The 17,811-nt window shown below is 38.3% G+C and overlaps 1 protein-coding gene across 8 annotated transcripts in view; it reads left to right on the top strand.

Annotated features, from left to right (window-relative positions):
* rhobtb4 (Rho related BTB domain containing 4) overlaps positions 1-17,811 on the top strand; it is a 56,700-nt gene that overhangs the window by 29,032 nt on the left and 9,857 nt on the right. For all 8 annotated transcript variants that reach the window (XM_084414658.1, XM_084414656.1, XM_084414659.1 and 5 more), the window contains 4 exons: positions 7,010-7,195; positions 7,941-8,742; positions 9,080-9,299; positions 11,132-11,250. In XM_084414658.1, the coding sequence (XP_084270784.1) occupies positions 7,010-7,195; positions 7,941-8,742; positions 9,080-9,299; positions 11,132-11,250 (1,327 nt within the window). The remainder of the gene's footprint in view (positions 1-7,009; positions 7,196-7,940; positions 8,743-9,079; positions 9,300-11,131; positions 11,251-17,811) is intronic.

Here is a 17,811-nt window from a genome sequence, read left to right as displayed (position 1 = left end):
CCCAGTGTCTGTTACTCAAGCTAAATACACACCCACACAGACACGTTTAACATTTCTTGAAAATGTTTATCAAAGCCTAGCTGAGTCCATTAATTATTTGTGAACATAAACTGACAAAACACATTGTGAAACGCAAGTGAAACGATCCTAACTTATTTAGATGTTTAGGTAGATGAGGAAAAAACTTCTGGAGGAACCGTGACTCAGTGGGTAAGTCCTCTTCCACGAGCTGACACATATTTATACGTGCATATCATCACACACGCGTTGTGTTTTCATGTTTAATGGAGACTTTACATAGACATAATAATTTTATACTGTACAAAGTATATTCTATCCCCTTACACTAACCCTACCCCTAAACCCATCACACACAACTTTCTGCATTTTTACATTTTCAAAAAACATCACTTAATTTGATTTATAAGCTTTATAAGTTTTCCTCATGGGGACCAAAAAATGTTCCTACAAGGACAAGGGTTTTGGATATTGCCATCATAGTGGGGACTTTTTTTCCCCCATAATGTAGAGTTTACCAGGCCACACACACACACACAAAATGATACCATCCTCGTACTATGGTACTGCCACAAGTTATATTCTTTGCTTTTTAATGTTGATTTTTGTTTGTTTGTTTGTTTTTCTTGGAATATTTAGGCTTATTTGTATGTTTAGATGTGTCTCTGTGATCGAGACTCTGTTTACAGTGTAGTCAAGCAGACCCGTAGTCAGGAGTTTGAACTTAGACATGCTCTACATAGCGCTACAGAACACCACACACACTGATTACATAACACAGTCCTGTATGACCCTCAGCACTCGTTTTTACAGCGGTTATTATTCACTGAGAAATGGTGAATGATTGTGGATACATCTGTGGTTGTGGTGTGTCAGTCTGTTTTTTATTTGTCTTATCGCTGACCCATTTCCACATATTATTGCAAACGTTCCCATGTTCATGAACATACACACACTAACAGAGACACAGACAATCGTCGACTTTGACCCCTGGAGGCTGCAAGTCTATTTGCACATATACCTAGTATGCAGGGTTTGAAATGAACTTTTTCACTCACCGGCCAATTTGGCAACAACATTTTTAAGTTACCAGCCATTCAGAACTTTTACTAGTCAAAAAAAAAAAGAAAAAAAAATGACCAGATACAGCGGGGGAAATAAGTATTGAACACGTCATCATTTTTCTCAGTAAATATATTTCCAAAGGTGCTATTGACATGAAATTTTCACCAGATGTTGGTAACAACCCAAGTAAGCCATACATACAAAGAAACAAACAAAAATAAGTTCAGAAATTAAGTTATGTGTAATAATGTAAAATGACACAGGGAAAAAGTATTGAACACATGAGGAAAGGGAGGTGCAAAAAGGCATGGAAAGCCAAGACAACTGCTGAAAACTTACAGTAATTAAAAAGCAATCCAGCCCCCTGTTAGTGGAAATTAATAACAGCTGGTTCAGTCCCAAATGATGGCCTACAAAAAGGTCTCATTGCCAAGGTGTCACACAAGACACATCTCATGATGGGTAAAAGCGAAGAGCTGTCTCCAGACCTTCGCAACCTAATTGTTGCAAAACATAATGATGGCATTGGTTATAGGCACCATTCTAAGCTTCTGAATGGTCCAGTGAGCACTTTTGGGGCCATAATACGGAAGTGGAAAGACAATAATTTCACCATAAATGTGCCTCGACCAGTGCTCCTCGCAAGATTTCTGATAGAGGAGTGAAAAGAATAATCAGAAGAGTTGTCCAAGAGCCAACATCAAGTTGTATGGTGTTTTTAGGGTAATGTGCACTGCCATTTCTCCTCCAAACATGGTGTGTATTATGGCATCCAAACAGTTCAATTTTGCTCTCATGTGACCACACTATATTCTCCCAGTATTTCACTGGCTTTTCCAAATGTTGTGCAGCAAACTTTAAATGAGCTTCAACATGCTTTTTTTTCAGTAATGGAGTCTTGCGTGGTGAGCGTGCATACAGGCCATGGCGGTGGAGTGCATTACTTACTGTTTTCTTTGAGACAACAGTACCTGCTATCTGCAGGTCTTTTTGAAGCTCTCCACAAGTGATCCTTGGCTCTTGGACAACTCTTCTGATTATTCTTTTCACTCCTCTATCAGAAATCTTGCGAGGAGCACTGGTCGAGGCACATTTATGGTGAAATTATTGTCTTTCCACTTCCGTATTATGGCCCCAAAAGTGCTCACTGGACCATTCAGAAGCGTAGAATGGTGCCTATAACCAATGCCATCATTATGTTTTGCAACAATTAGGTTGCGAAGGTCTGGAGACAGCTCTTCGCTTTTACCCATCATGAGATGTGTCTTGTGTGACACCTTGGCAATGAGACCTTTTTGTAGGCCATCATTTGGGACTGAACCAGCTGTTACTAATTTCCAATGACAGGGGGGTGGACTGCTTTTTAATTACTGTAAGTTTTCAGCAGTTGTCTTGGCTTTCCATGCCTTTTTGCGCCTCCCTTTCCTCATGTGTTCAATACTTTTTCCCTGTGTCATTTCACATTATTACACATAACTTAATTTCTGAACTTATTTTTGTTTGTTTCTTTGTATGTATGGCTTACTTGGGTTGTTACCAACATCTGGTGAAAATTTCAAGTCAATAGCACCTTTGGAAATATATTTACTGAGAAAAATTATGACGTGTTCAATACTTATTTCCCCCGCTGTATATTTATATATTTATATACTGCACATACATACATGTATGTATGTATGTGCAGTATATAAATATAAAAATATATCTGGTAAATTTTTTTTTTTTTTTTTGACTAGTAAAAGTTCTGAATGAGACACATAGGCCTATATATAATAAAATTTGTATTTCATACATTCATTTCTTATTTAACAAAAATCCTGTCATCCAGCCATCTCCTCCCTTCTTCTTTCGTCCTCATCCTTTTCACCAAAAATGTGTTTTACGTGGACAGATCAATACAGTACAAAGAACATCAATACAAAGTTGGATGTTGGAAAATAACAATAACTTTTCTGTTAACCAAATGCATTTTAATCTTGGCTATTGATTCAATTCAAATGAATGATGTGCATGTTGAAGGTTAGTAAACATTATAAGTAACCCGCCAAATTGGCTAGTGATTTGACAGCGTTACCCGCCACTAGGGGTGTAACGATACCCTCATGTCACAATTCGATACATATCACGATACTGAACTCACGATACCATATTATTGCGATACTCTAAGACATATAGTAAAAGGTTAACAATTTTTTTTACTTTTAATTAAAATGCTGAATTTGGTATTACATTGGGGGTGGAAATGAGTAACCCAATGCACAGGACAATAGTGACACCAGAATAAAAATATTCATGATTCTGAAGCGGAAAACAGAATTATTTTAGACGAATATGCTTGCACTCTGTCACTGACTATATTATTAGAATTTATTAGGATTAGCCCCTTGAGATGTATCATCTCGTTTTCGAGGGGGTCCTTACAATGAAACACAATTACAACTTAAAGAACATAACAAGATTACAATTAACAATACATCAACAAACAGACAAAACACAAAAACACCACCCAAAAAATAAAAAGAGCAACAGTACACATAACAACAACGACAGTTTCAATGATAGCATGTGCAATCTACTTTAAAATAAGATAATATAGATTGTTTAAACAACCGAAAAGAAGTAATGGATCTAATATCTACAGGCAAATTATTCCAGTCTAGTACAGCTTTAAACATAAATGCTCTCTTACCAATTGTTTTTCTAACACGAGGAACGAGAAAGTAAGTCTGAACAGAATGCCTAACTTGATGGTTTGAAGAAAAGAGTACAAAGTATTGTTGTAAATAACTAGGATAATCAAAGTAAATACATTTAAATATAAATTAGAGCCAGTGAGTCTGCCTTCTCACATTCAAAGATGGCCACTGAAGTGCATCATACATTGTACAGTGGTGAGTGGAAAAAGAACATCCTAAAACAAATCTGCAAATTCTATTATATGCCGAATTAAGTGAGACAAGATCAGATTTTAATGCCGTCTGATAAACCACATCACAGTAATCAAAAAACGGAAATATTAATTGAGCAACTAGTTTCTTACGAACACTATAAGAGAAGCAATTTCGAGATCGATGCAAGATACTCATTCCAACATTGACTTTTCGTAAAACATGATTAATATGTGGTTTAAAGGAAAGTTTAGAATCGAGCCATAAACCAAGATATTTAATAGTGTCAACTCTATGCAGAGGAGTACCGTCTTTACATGATACAACACAAGAACAGGTTTTAGAATTAAGTTTATGTCTAGAACCAAAAATCATAGTATATGACTTGGTTTTATTAAGCACTAATTTATTAGCCAAAAGCCAGTCTTGTAAACTATTAAAATCCGATTGAAGAGATAATTGAATTTGTATAGGATCAGAATTACATGTATATATGACAGTATCATCTGCGTAAAGTTGAACCTGACAGTTTTTAAGAAGTAATGGTAGATTATTTACATAAATAGAAAAAAGAAGTGGTCCCAGAACTGAACCTTGAGGCACACCTCTTTGCTGAATCAGAAAATCAGATTTATTCCCATTTAGGACAACGCATTGTTTCCTGTTGTGCAGATATGAATTAAACCACAAAATTGTATTTTTTGAACAACCAATAGCATGAAGTTTATCTAGAAGCAAATAACGATCAACCAAATCAAAAGCTTTAGTCAAATCAAGAAAAATAGCACCTGTGAGCTTTCCATTATCTGAGGCTGAAAACACATCATTTGTAAACTTAAGTAATGCAGTAGTTGTGGAATGATTAGACCTAAAACCAGATTGAGATGATGATAGAATATTATTGATAGATAAATAATTTGAAAGTTGTTTATAAATTAATTTTTCAAAAACTTTAGATATAGAACATATAATAGATATTGGTCTATAATTATTAATATCAAGTACATCACCTCCCTTATAAAGCGGAGTAATGCGTGCACATTTCCAGATCACCGGCAACTCACATGTAGACAAAGAAAGATTAAATAAATCAGCTAGTGGATACATAAGAATATGTGAAGTTAATTTAAGATACCTATTTTCAATTCCATCTAATCCTTCACCACTAGTCACTTTTAATTCATCAATAGCACTCTGAACATCAATTGGAGCAATCTTCCCAAATGAAAATGAACTATTACATGATGCAGTCTCATTACAAATATCAGTATTCAAGTAAGAGGCGGATACTAAAGTAGACCAAACTGAAGAAAAATGCTGATTAAATTCTTGCGCAATAGATAAGGAGTCATGAAGTATTATATTATTATTAACTCTAATTTGATTAACTGAATGTTTATTTGATGTATTAATAATGTTTTTAATTTTATTCCAAAATTGTTTAGGATTTTTATAATGAAAAGAAAGACATTCTTTATAATAATTAGACTTTGCATTTCGAGTTTTTGTTTTGCTCAAATTTCTCAAATGCCTATAGACTTCCCAATCAGCATATATATATTTAAAATAATGTAGGCCACTTTTTACTGGTAACATAAGACATTTGGCATTATCATACATTATATTCAACGTTATACATAGTAGTTAAATGTAGTACTGACACTAAAACTCTGTAAACTTGAATTTTTATTTTGGTTGAACTATACACAATATATATTGTCACTTATCCACGATACATATTGTTGCATTTTTGTATTGCGATATATTGTGATACGATATATTGTTACACTCCTACCCGCCGCAGTAGATTTTTACCCGCATTTGGTGGGTTGGCGGGTGTTAATTTCAAACCCTACTAGTATGGCTTAAAATGCTGTCTAAGTTTAGTAATGAGGCTTAGCTGATCTTGCTCAGACTGTATATGGGCAATCCCATTGCAATGTCAACATTACCATATATTTTCTAAAGGAAGTCAACATGTTATAATTGTCCACTTTGCTAATTTTATGTTTTCAGGGAAATTCCATTGTTTAATCATCACACATGAGGTGTTCGCCAATAATAAAGCAAAATTTTTGAGAAGCCATATTGTTTCAAAAAAGTAATAGTTCTAGATTTTCACTTTGTTGTCAATAAGTATTTCCCAGAAAGATTATATCAAAGAAAGAAAGAAAATCTCTCAGAAATGTTGTCTGAGAAACACTCTCTGTCATATTATATCTATAAACCTCCACATGAGCACTTTCCAGTGTAAATGCATAACTGTGATGAGATCCGCTAGACCAAGTTTGTTTACATTGCAACAACAATGCAGTGCTCCATTAGTCATTCTTGTGTATGCTGGTCTCACATGATGAGCTTGTGAGTGCAGCTGTGAAATATGACATGGTCGGACGACTCGCTATTATTAGACCAGCGCTGGTTATTTAGTCAGATGAGATGCTTTAATAACGTGCGCAACACCTTGCATGCAGACACATTCACTGGAAGAGCACACGTGCATTAATACACACGCAATCACACAATCATTACTCTATTTGTCTGCTCACTCGCTCACTGTTTCTTTATGAAGTTCATTTATGCCGCAGGGGAAATGGTCATACCGCGACTTTCATTATATAAAAGACTGATTATGATTAGTGAGCTGGTGATCTTTGGATTTGCATTTATGCAAAAATCTCATTTATGAATGAATGTTAAAGCCATAACTAATAGAATGGTAAATAAATATCACTTTGCATATAATTGTGCCACAACAATACACTTGTCAAATCATTCTCCGTAATATAATATAAAAATATATGATAAGTCTGGACTTATGACATTTGGAAACCAAGGAAATCTCTCTGTAGCTAACACAGTAGTTTTGTTTGTTGCATTTCACAGTTTTTATTCCAATAACAGTGATTCACTGTCCATTTTAGAGCCTCTGTGTAGGATGATTAGTGTCCAGGGTTTGCCAATTTCCTGCCTATTACATGATTCCTTCGGATGTATTCTCTTTAAATAAATATATTTCTTTCTCTGTGTGTGTTTAGATCAGATGTGGTAGTGCTGTGCTTCTCTTTGGCCAATCCGAACTCCCTGCGCCATGTCCGCACGATGTGGTTCCCTGAGATTAAGCACTTCTGTCCCCGCACCCCAATCATCCTGGTGGGCTGCCAGCTGGACCTGCGCTATGCTGATCTGGACGCTGTTAACCGGGCTCGCCGGCCTCTGGCCAAGTATGACCACATCCTACACCCACTCATAGCACATATTATGTTGTTAAACTTCAGTATGAAGAGTTTTTCATTCTTTTTTGAGCTTCCGTTTTGAGAGGATTCTTGTGCTTTTTTGAATGTTTGTGGTCAGTTATGCATTTGCTACATTTGCCTTTGATGCCTTGTAGGGTAAGATGGGTAATATACCCCCATATATTGTATATAAAATTGTAAAAATGGTTGGTACGATTTAAGAAAAAAAATACTTTAATTTAATTTTAAATTAATACTTCAATTCAGTAAGGACACATTAAATTGATTTAAAGAAATGACAGTAAAGACATTCTATTTCAAATGAAAAACTTTGTTCATCCAAAAATCCTGAAATTTTTTTTATCATGGTTTCCACAAAAATATTAAGCCAAATAACTTTTGTCAACATCAAAATTATATAATATTTTAGTGATAACAAGAAAAAAAGTTTTGACCACTATTTCTGAAGGATCATGTGACACTGAAGACTGGAGTAATGATGCTGAAAATTCAGCTTTGCCATCACAGGAATAAATTACATTTTAAAATATATTCAAACGGTTCTTTTAAATTGTAATATTATTCTGTTTTACTGTTGTTGTTTTATTATCTCATAAAAGCAGCCGAGTTTTTTGATAACATTACTATCAACAAAAAAACTTTTGAATAGTAGTGTATAGTCTGTCTGGCTTTAATAATGCTTCGGTTTTTTCTTTAACTGTCCCCCTCCTAGACCCATCAAACCTACAGATATCCTGCCCCCAGAACGAGGCCATGAGGTCGCTAAGGAACTTGGCATTCCATACTATGAAACAAGCATTGTCGCTCAGTTCGGTGTAAAGGATGTGTTTGACAATGCTATCCGTGCTGCGCTCATCTCTCGACGTCACCTTCAGTTCTGGAAGTCCCATTTAAAGAAGGTTCAGCGTCCCCTCCTCCAGGCCCCCTTCCTCCCCCCCAGACCACCACGACCTGTGGTGGGCATCCCCGATCCTCCTCCCATGGATGGAGAAGGTCCGGACTCTCTTTTCTGCCAGCTGTTGTGTGCAGACGTCCTGTTTCTCCTCCAGGCCGGGGCCACTCGTGTCTTTGCCCACAAGATGTACCTGGCCACTTCCTGCTCAAAGTTCTATGACCTTTTCACTATGGACCTTGGAGCGGCAGGGCTGGAGAAGGAGGATGAGGAGAGCTCGGAGGGGAGTGAGGAAGAGGAGCAGAGCCGAAGAGGAGCCAAAGAACAGGCTGGGCGTACCAAGAGCCTGGACATTGATAAGGAGGGTGAAGGTGGCAGTAGGGGTTCAAATAGGCTGCTCATGTTGCAGCAGGGCTCACTGAGGACTTCACAGAGCGATAACGCTCTGCCTGCCAGGGGCCAGTGCTCTTTGGGACCCCTGGGAACAGGCCGTGCTCTTTTGGGATGGGGGCGTGGTTTCCTGGGGGTTTACCTGGAGATGGTGGATGACCCTGTGACAGGTCGGCCGAGACTCATGACAGTAGTGTCCATGGATGAACTCATTCAAAAAGGGCCTTTCCAGGTAAGAACAAACTTAAGGCCAATTCACACTGCACCAACAGATGCCGACAGACAGCAACAGATACTTTATCGGGTTTTGTCAGATCAGAGTCGGCGTCAGTCGGCTCTTGTTTAGGCCAATTAAACGTTGAATCGCTGTTTGTCACGTCGGTGAATGTCTGAGAAGTGACGTACTGTAATCAGGTGACTGTCGCCGTTGGTCTGCGTCTGTTGGTGCTTTAGATGACATACAGTATTATAGCGATGACCATGATGTCATTGCATGTTTTTTAAGAATCTCTATGAAATCTCTGCGGCGGTGTCACATTATCTGTTTTCTCTTGTCTCGGCTCTTTTAGGCAGTGCTGCAGTACCTTTACACGGGTCACCTGGATGAGAAACGTGGGGATCTGATGCAGGTTGCCACCATCGCTGAGCTTCTAGAGGTCTTCGACCTGCGTATGATGGTGGCCAACGTACTGAACCGTGAGAGCTTCATGAACCAGGAGATCACCAAAGCCTTCCATGTGCGTCGTGCCAACCGCATCAAAGAGTGCCTGAGCAAGGGTGCCTTTGCTGGTAGGCAATCTGAAATCAGGGTCAAACATGCATTACGTTTTTCTCTGAGGACACATTAATATAGTATCTATCGATCTATCCATCTTATTCAAAGCAGCGCCATCTTTGATTTTCAATGGGAATGAAAGCGAGGCTGTGAGGGATAGACATGCAACTCTTCAGTGGGTTGTACTGTTATTTAATGTGTTTTGGGATTGTTCTGCTGAAGAAACATTGCAAAAATATCCTTCCAAGCTGTGGAAAATGATAAGTGATCTAGGCGCTTTATATAGCTTTTTACAGCGGATGCCATTGAAAACACAGCAAGTCTATCACTTACAGCCCCGCTTTCATACCTTTTAATGGCGCTGCTCTGAATAAGGTCTATATTGTCGATGTTAGATTAAAGGAAAATCCGTTCATATCATTTTGTGACACAAATGTCCTGACAAATTTTATCTATCGTATTGTGAAAATACCCTGCTATCTATCTGTTTTATCGTTTAACACTGAGCAACTGAATCAAATCTCTCCTCCAGTTTTCAATCTTCAACTATAATGACTTTTGACAACTTTTGATGTTGCTGAGGGAATGAGAAAAAAATTAATGAAGTTCTAATTGATTTTTTTTGACTAATTAACTGTCCTAATTTGTATAATTTTGATTCTTCTGGAGGTTCTGGTGTTATTGACTATATCTAATCTCACATTCAAAAGGTTTTCATAGTGACACCATTGACTCGAGCCTCATGAGTTATATTTTCAAATCCAGAATCCTGTGGAATTGGAATAGAATAGTTTATACTCTAGAGCAGTCAATTTGTCTTTCCTTTCCTTCATTCAGTGTCTGTTTTTTGTTGTTGTTTTGAGAAAATACCCAGTGGTGTGCTTTAAAATATCCTTTCATTTGCTGTCAATTAATATTTGCATATTGTAAACGTGTTTGCATTTCTGCTTTGTGGTGTTCTGTGTCGCTTAATCTCTGTTATTGTCATGTCTTGTGTGGTGTGTGCATGTTTGTCATATATTTAACCTTTTAATAATTAACCTCAACACTCCTGTACTCTCCACTTACACCTGTTTATTTCATTGCATCCTCTGCAATTGTCACAATCTAATTACTCAACCATGAAGGTGCTTCTCTCATGTTTGAAAACCTGAATGTTTTTCATCTCCATTTTGGCCAGAGGACTACTTGTACATTTCCTAAAGCCGGGGACATACTTAACGACTGTAAGGCCGATTCTGAATGTAATTTGATAATTACAACTGATCATACCCAAACGCGCAGAGTCAGTTGCGTTCAGTCTGTGTTCAGTCGCTGTTTAAAATGTGCTCCAGTCGGTGGGTGTGTTCAGTTCAGTCTTAGAATGTTTCAGCTAGTCATTAAGTGTGTCCCCAGCATAAGGGTATGCTGAAGATTAGAAACCAAATCATTAGAGATTTATTAATTTGCTTTCCCCATCAGAGTCAAAATCAGCATTGAATTTAATTAGGTGCAGTTTTCCCATCATGCCCTCCTGATACCCACAGCATAATGCTAAGCAACCTTCCAACATCATCTGTTGTTTAACGTATTTAGTGAGCAACAGTGAACATGTGGAGTCATCCAAGACAGTCTCTAAAGGATTCGCTGCTAAAATAAATTTGCCCCCTATATGGTCTGGCCCTCCCTTCACTTTTTTCTGTCTTCTTATCCTTAGCCTTGTCAATCTGTCTATTTATTATCGGTCTGTGTGTCTATTTGTCTTCTCGTCTGTCTCTTTGTGTTCGTCCGTCCACCTGTCTCCCCCTCTGTAGCCTCGACTCTGTGACACACGCCGAGATGTGTGCTCTTTTCCTCCTGGTTTTAGATGTGGTGTTTCGATTAGATGACGGATATCTGCCAGCCCACAAGCCACTGCTCATCTCAAGCTGTGATTGGATGGCAGCCATGTTTCGTGGATCCTTCATGGAGAGCTATATTGAGGAGGTGAGTAGAGATTTTAGTGATTCATATTTCATTAAAGCAGGATCATGGCGCTGTCTATGTTAAGGTCATAGACAAATACTGATATGCTTAAAAGAAGATTTATCTGAGAAGCAAAACTGCATAAGTATTAAAGATTTTTACTGTTGCTTGATGAAATTTTGTGGGGAATTATTATTTTGCCTGATGGACTTCTGGTGGAAATTTCCCAACACAAATTTTATTGAACTTTGGCACATGACCAATAGGAAGCTGCTTGTTTTGAAAGTGACCTTTATGCATATCTACACTATTGACCATTTTTTATGCATTGCTTCACTATTGAATTAATTTTGTTTTGTACAAAATTTTGCTGAAATTTCGTGCTAAAATGTGATTGGGCTGTAAGAAGTGTATTTTGTCTTACTACTGACACTGCCACTGCCAGATGTTTCACTTGTTTTTGACTTTTATACTTGGGTTTAAATTAAATCTACCAGTGCAGTAAGACAAATACACTTGTGGTAGGTATTGTTAATTTTTTTTTACTCTCACACCATGTCAGTGTCAGACCTCCTGGGAAAACTAGGTTGCTGCTGGAAGAGGTGTTAGCGAGGCCAGCAGGGGGTGCTCACCCTGTGGTCTGTGTGGGTCCTAATGCCCCAGTATAATGACGGGGACACTATACTGCCAAAAGAGCACCGTCCTTCGGATGAGACGTAAAACCGAGGTCCTGACTCTCTGTGGTCATTAAAATCCCAGGATGTCCTTCGAAAAAGAGTAGGGGTGTAACCCCGGCATCCTGGCGAAATCTGCCCCTTGGCCTCTGTCCATCATGGCCTCCTAATCATCCTCATACACTGATTGGCTTCATCATTGTCTCCTCTCCACCAGTAAGCTGGTGTGTGGTGGGCGTTCTGGCGCAATATGGCTGCCGTCGCATCATCCAAGTGGAGGTGGTTGAGGAGATTCCCCCCTTCCATATGTAAAGCGCTTTGAGGTCTCAGAAAAAGCGCTATATAAATGTAACGAATTATTATTATTACCATGTCTACACCAGATGCGAGCGACACAATACGACAAAAGCAAATAGAACCCATTATAATTAGTGATGCTGTCTACACTGGATGCAACACGACACAACAAATCCCAGAAACTGATGTCCCTATTTCCAACTTACTCCAAATGCTCGTGATACTTCTGATACGAAGAACAAATAGATTTGCAACGGTTGCTTTGTCCGTGACAACTGTCATGTCCAGTGTAGACACTGTGGTAGTTACCAGTATTTTTGACATCAGTAGTCTGCCATATGGGTTTGATTTGATCTTTGGCTACAACTATTTCACATTTTTAGAGTTTCACCTAAATTTATTTATGGACCCACAAAGTAATGATTAGACTCACACATTGATCCTTTTCGTACCCTGGAGCTCTGACAGATCCCACTAAAAAAGTGGCACAGGTAGTTAAAACTAGGCCACCTCTATGACAGCCTGACCCACATTGATGCAGCTGCGACTGGAGACCGTCTCATCCATGTGGAGGAATTTAACAGCCCCGCAGGACTAAACAGGCCTCTGAGGAAAGTGCTTCAGGCAGACTGATGCCGAGACTGAGAGGAGGTCCTGTGCCAGCGGGAACACACGCTGAGATATATCTGCTTTCTGTCTGCTCTCTTGTATTCAAAAGAGGGACACTAGAAGGGGTCTAGAAAGATTTATTTGCTGTGATTGAGGTTGTAGACCAACTTTAGGAGTTGGTATAGTTTTGACATCATGGTAGAGTCATATTATTATAGGTTGGAATCAGTTGTAATTGTTTTATTACTTAAAAAATTAAGTCGCTATATGAGTTTCCTTTTGAGAAAGAATGACATTTTTTAAAATAAAAAATCAAGTAAAAACAGTAATATTATGGAATATTTTTGCCATTTAAAATAACTTCTTTCTATTTTAATATATTTTAAAATGTAATTTACTTCTCTGATGGCAAAGCTGAATTTTCAGCAGCCATTTCACCAGTCTGATTTTCAAATCAGAAATCAGCTGATTTGGTGCTCAAGAAACATCTTGAACATTATGCTGCTTTATATTTTTGTGGAAACGTGATGCTTTTTTTTCTGGATTCTTTGATGAATCGAAAGTTGAAAAGAACAGAATTTATATGACAGAAATCTTTTTGACATAGAAAAAAAGTATTAATTCCTTAAAAAAAAAAAAAAATTGCTATTGATCAGTAGTGAATATAAGTTTCCAAATCAAAAGGTTTAGAGCGTAAATGGTAGACATATTTTCCTAGACAAGGTAGATCAGGTACTTTTTTTTTTCCAGCTGTATTTTGCTTATTTCATTTCCATGTGATATGTATGGAGCCCTGCACATTAATTGTGGAAAAAAATAAGTATATCATGGCCACAAATTGACAATTCATTCCCACGACTTATAGTTTTATTAATTCGTTCCCTCGTTTTAAGTAAATCTTGTGCACAATATACTAATTTGTTCCCTCGTTTTACTAAATCAATATGGCCACGTTGTAATAAGTCGTTCCCTTGTTTTAGTTAAATCAAAACGAAGGAACGAATTAGTTCAGTGTGGCCATGATTTACTAAAAGAGGGAACAAATTCTTAATTCATGGCCATGATTTACTAAAACAAGAGAACAATTCTTAATTTGTTGTCACAATATATATTTTTGTCCACATGTTATATGCGGGGCTCCATCAAGATACGATCCATGAGATACTGTCTTTTTAGATTATGCAAAATCTCTTGCCAAAACAAGCTCATTTCTTTGTGTGTGTTTCGGTGCACTGCATAGTTTGCAGTAACAGGAAGTCTGTTAAACTGGGCACTTCCTGAAATAAAGGGAGTCACTTCCTCAGCACCATCATGTGTAAAGTAAGTTTTAGTCTGTGTTTCATAGTTAATTGGACTCTTAAAGGGATACTCCACTTTTTTCGGAAATATGCTCATTTTACAACTCCCCCAGAGTTAAACAGTTGAGTTTTACCGTTTTAGAATCCATTCAGCCGAACTCCGGGTCTGACGGTACCACTTTTAGCATAGCTTAGCACAGATCATTGATTCTGATGAGTCCAGTAGCATTTCTTTCAAAATGACCAAAGAGTTTCAATATTTTTCCTATTTAAAACTTGACTCTTCTGTAGTTAAACCGTGTACTAAGATCGACGGAAAATGAAAAGTTGCGATTTTCTAAGCCTATATGACTAGGAACTACTCTCATTCCGGCGTAATAATCAAGGAACTGTGCGGCTGTACCATGAGTGCAGCAGGCGTAATGATATGACGCAGCGCCTGAAAATAGGTCTAATAGGTTAGACAAACTTAGTCCCGGTCACGTTGGAAGAAGTTACCGAGCTGGGGACTATTTTCAGGCGCTGCGTCATATCATTACGCCTGCTGCACCCATGGTACAGCCACACAGTTCCTTGATTATTACGCTGGAATGAGAGTAGTTCCTAGCCATATAGGCTTAGAAAATCGCAACTTTTCATTTTCCGTCGATCTTAGTACACGGTTTAACTACAGAATAGTCAAGTTTTAAATAGGAAAAATATTTAAACTCTTTGGTCATTTTGAAAGAAATGCTACTGGACTCATCAGAATCAATGATCTGTGCTAAGCTATGCTAAAAGTGGTACCGTCAGACCCGGAGTTCGGCTGAATGGATTCTAAAACGGTAAAACTCAACTGTTTAACTCTGGGGGAGTTGTAAAATGAGCTTATTTCCGAAAAAAGTGGAGTATCCCTTTAAGGTGTATTTTTCAGCAATGTTTAAATTAATTTCATGTTAAATTAGCACATGATAACCATTCCACACAGGTTTTGATAAAGTTACACTTGTTTTCTATGGAATTATTCTGACACAGTTTCTGCTTGGCATAAATTTAGCTCATGTATTTTTCATCCAAAACTATTAAGTCGGGTGTCAAAGGTAAGGTTTCGCTGTATTCCTTTCTGAGGCCGATCTCACCCGCACACTCTTTCCAGGTCTATCCCGTGCACGCTCTCTGATTTCTTTGGGCTACCATCTGTCAGCTCAAGTTCTAGAAAGACAAGCTCTCTGAGGGCAGGAACTCAGAACCAAGCTGACCAACACCCGAGGTAGAGAGACAACAGGCTGGGTTATAATTGTCCAGGCCTGCCGGTGAACAGGATCGCCCTGTATAACATTACAAGCATTACAGAGAGCTAGATTTTCAGCACAAGTACAAACTGATGTGGGAAATAGGATGCTGTCTGCTTTTCTATTCTGACAGCATTGGCTGAGAGTATGTCACATAGAGAGCAACACAAGGTGGCCAGAGACAAGTAAACTTGGTTCTGCTTTGACAAGCTCGACATGCTCATTGGTCAATCGTTGCATTTTAAGGAGTATAATAGAGTTACTTCCCCCAAAAAGGAAAATTATCTCATCATTTACTCCTCCTCATGACGTCCCATGATGTATACACAAAAAGATTTTTAGAAAAATAATCCATCTCTGTGAGTCCATGCAAGTGGATAGATTCCTTGACACTTCAAAAACATGCAAAACGAACACAATGGTAATCTAAACAACTCGAGTTGATGAATCAATGTCTTCTTTAGCAAAACGATAGGTTTGTTTGAGCAAAATACTAATAAATACATATGTGATGTGAAAGCACGAAGGAACACCACTTCTCATGCGAGTTTCACAACGCGCTTACATCAAGCATGTATGATAGTTGGCCGAAAGCGATAGTTTATAGTTTAATATGTTTTTCTCAAGCACGTTTCGATTCAGAAGACATTGATTCATTAACTGGAGCTGTATACAGTAGATTATCTTTGTGTTCGTTTTGCGTGGTTTTTGAAGTGTCAACTTTGAGGGATGCATTATATGGACTCACAGAGATGGGACATCTGGGACAGCATAAGGGTAAATGAATGATAAGAGAATAATTTTGACAGTGAAATAGCATCTATATTCCATTAGTTAGTACAGTAACTAACTTTGAGGTAGTGTTATTTCTATTTTGTCTCTTATTTGTGCACAGTGCACATTTAATTCAAGCAGTTTTGGTGTGAGCAACCAAGTTACCAAGTTTTCTTAAAATTCTTTGTATACATACCATTCCACTTGAAAGTGTCCCTCCTCTGGTGCCTCTTTCTTGGCTTTAAGCAAAAATTGCTTTGGAAATGCTCCGAAATGTTAAAGAAAATTAAGCCTGTTCCGTACATTACAGTAATGATGTGTGGCAAAGAGCAGCCAAATGGCTTGTTCCTCATCTCCTCTGGTCTGGCACATTGGCCGTGTAGCGACTGGCTGTAGTGAACACTGTACTATTTTTAGAATGAGGTTTTGAATAGAGCGAGCCCTTGTCACTGTCTGCACGGCAGCCGGTACAGAAGATGTTGTATAACCAAATTTAAAGCCCTTGCAAGACCTCAGGGTGGCAAATATTTAGAAAGTGTCATTCAGTAAAGCCTGATCGTTCACCCGTAAGTGGATTTTTCAAGAGTCTGTGCTCAAATGTTTCTTGTGTATAGCTGCACATTATTGTTGCGCCTCAGTTTGTGATGCAGAGTCAAGAATTGTCCTTGAATGGTCTACCACGTGTAAGCTTTACTATTTGTAACCCTGAGTTCAAGAAAGACGATGATGGAGGTAATACGAGGTTTATAAGATACATACAAAGATAATAGGCAACATGCGAAACAGCGTGCAAGCATAACAGGAACAAAGAACTGAACACAAGCAGGAACTTAAATACACAGAGATGATTCACTTAAAGACGAACAGCTGTGAAGATGAGTGTTATTGACCATGGTGACTGATGAGTGGCGAGTGAAAACCAAAACAAACGGTGACGCTATTCTAGTACCTGCTCAGAAATATGTTTCAAGGTTTTTGAGGTTAGGCAGCGAATACGTATTACTGAAGACAACTTTAACAATCCATACAACTTCTGCACTGCTTCTGCATCTGAATGTTATTTATAGGGTGTCGCGATTCTCCAAATCCTCGATTCGATTACATTTTCGATTCTAAAGTCACGGTTCGATTCAATTCTCGATGTCAAAAAAATATTATTATTAGAGTAGTTTTCCAACACTGAATAAGGTCGCATGTCCGCGGCTATAAATACTCCTAGCGCGCTTGTAATTGCCTTTGCACGTGTTGAATTAGTTTTTATTCCAAATGAAGACGGGAGAGTCGTTTGTGTTACAGTTGTCGGTTTAACAGATAAATCTATGTTTTTGTGGTGCCTGCGGAGATGCCCTGCCATGTTAGTCGTGCTGCCGGTGGAATAATGTGGTATACGTAGATAGCAGAGCTTGCAAACTCAGAAACTGTGGGGTTTTTTTTGACAACACGAACGTTGTCAACATAACTCACTGGAAATCCAAAAATACTTCCACACCGGCGACTTCAGTGAAAGAGGAGGGGGTTCAAGTTCTGTCGACGGGTCTCCTGCGTCTGCAGTTGCCATTCTATCTTTTGGCTGGTTGTTGTAGCTGTTAGGTTGATTCGAAGCACGTCAACACGTGTGTTTTTTTTTCACTTGGCAAGCCGAGCTGACGTGACATGGGG

This window comes from Rutilus rutilus (assembly GCF_951802725.1).
Source record: "Rutilus rutilus genome assembly, chromosome: 7".
Lineage (NCBI taxonomy): Eukaryota > Metazoa > Chordata > Actinopteri > Cypriniformes > Leuciscidae > Rutilus > Rutilus rutilus.
This window is presented reverse-complemented; position numbering and strand designations above follow the sequence as displayed.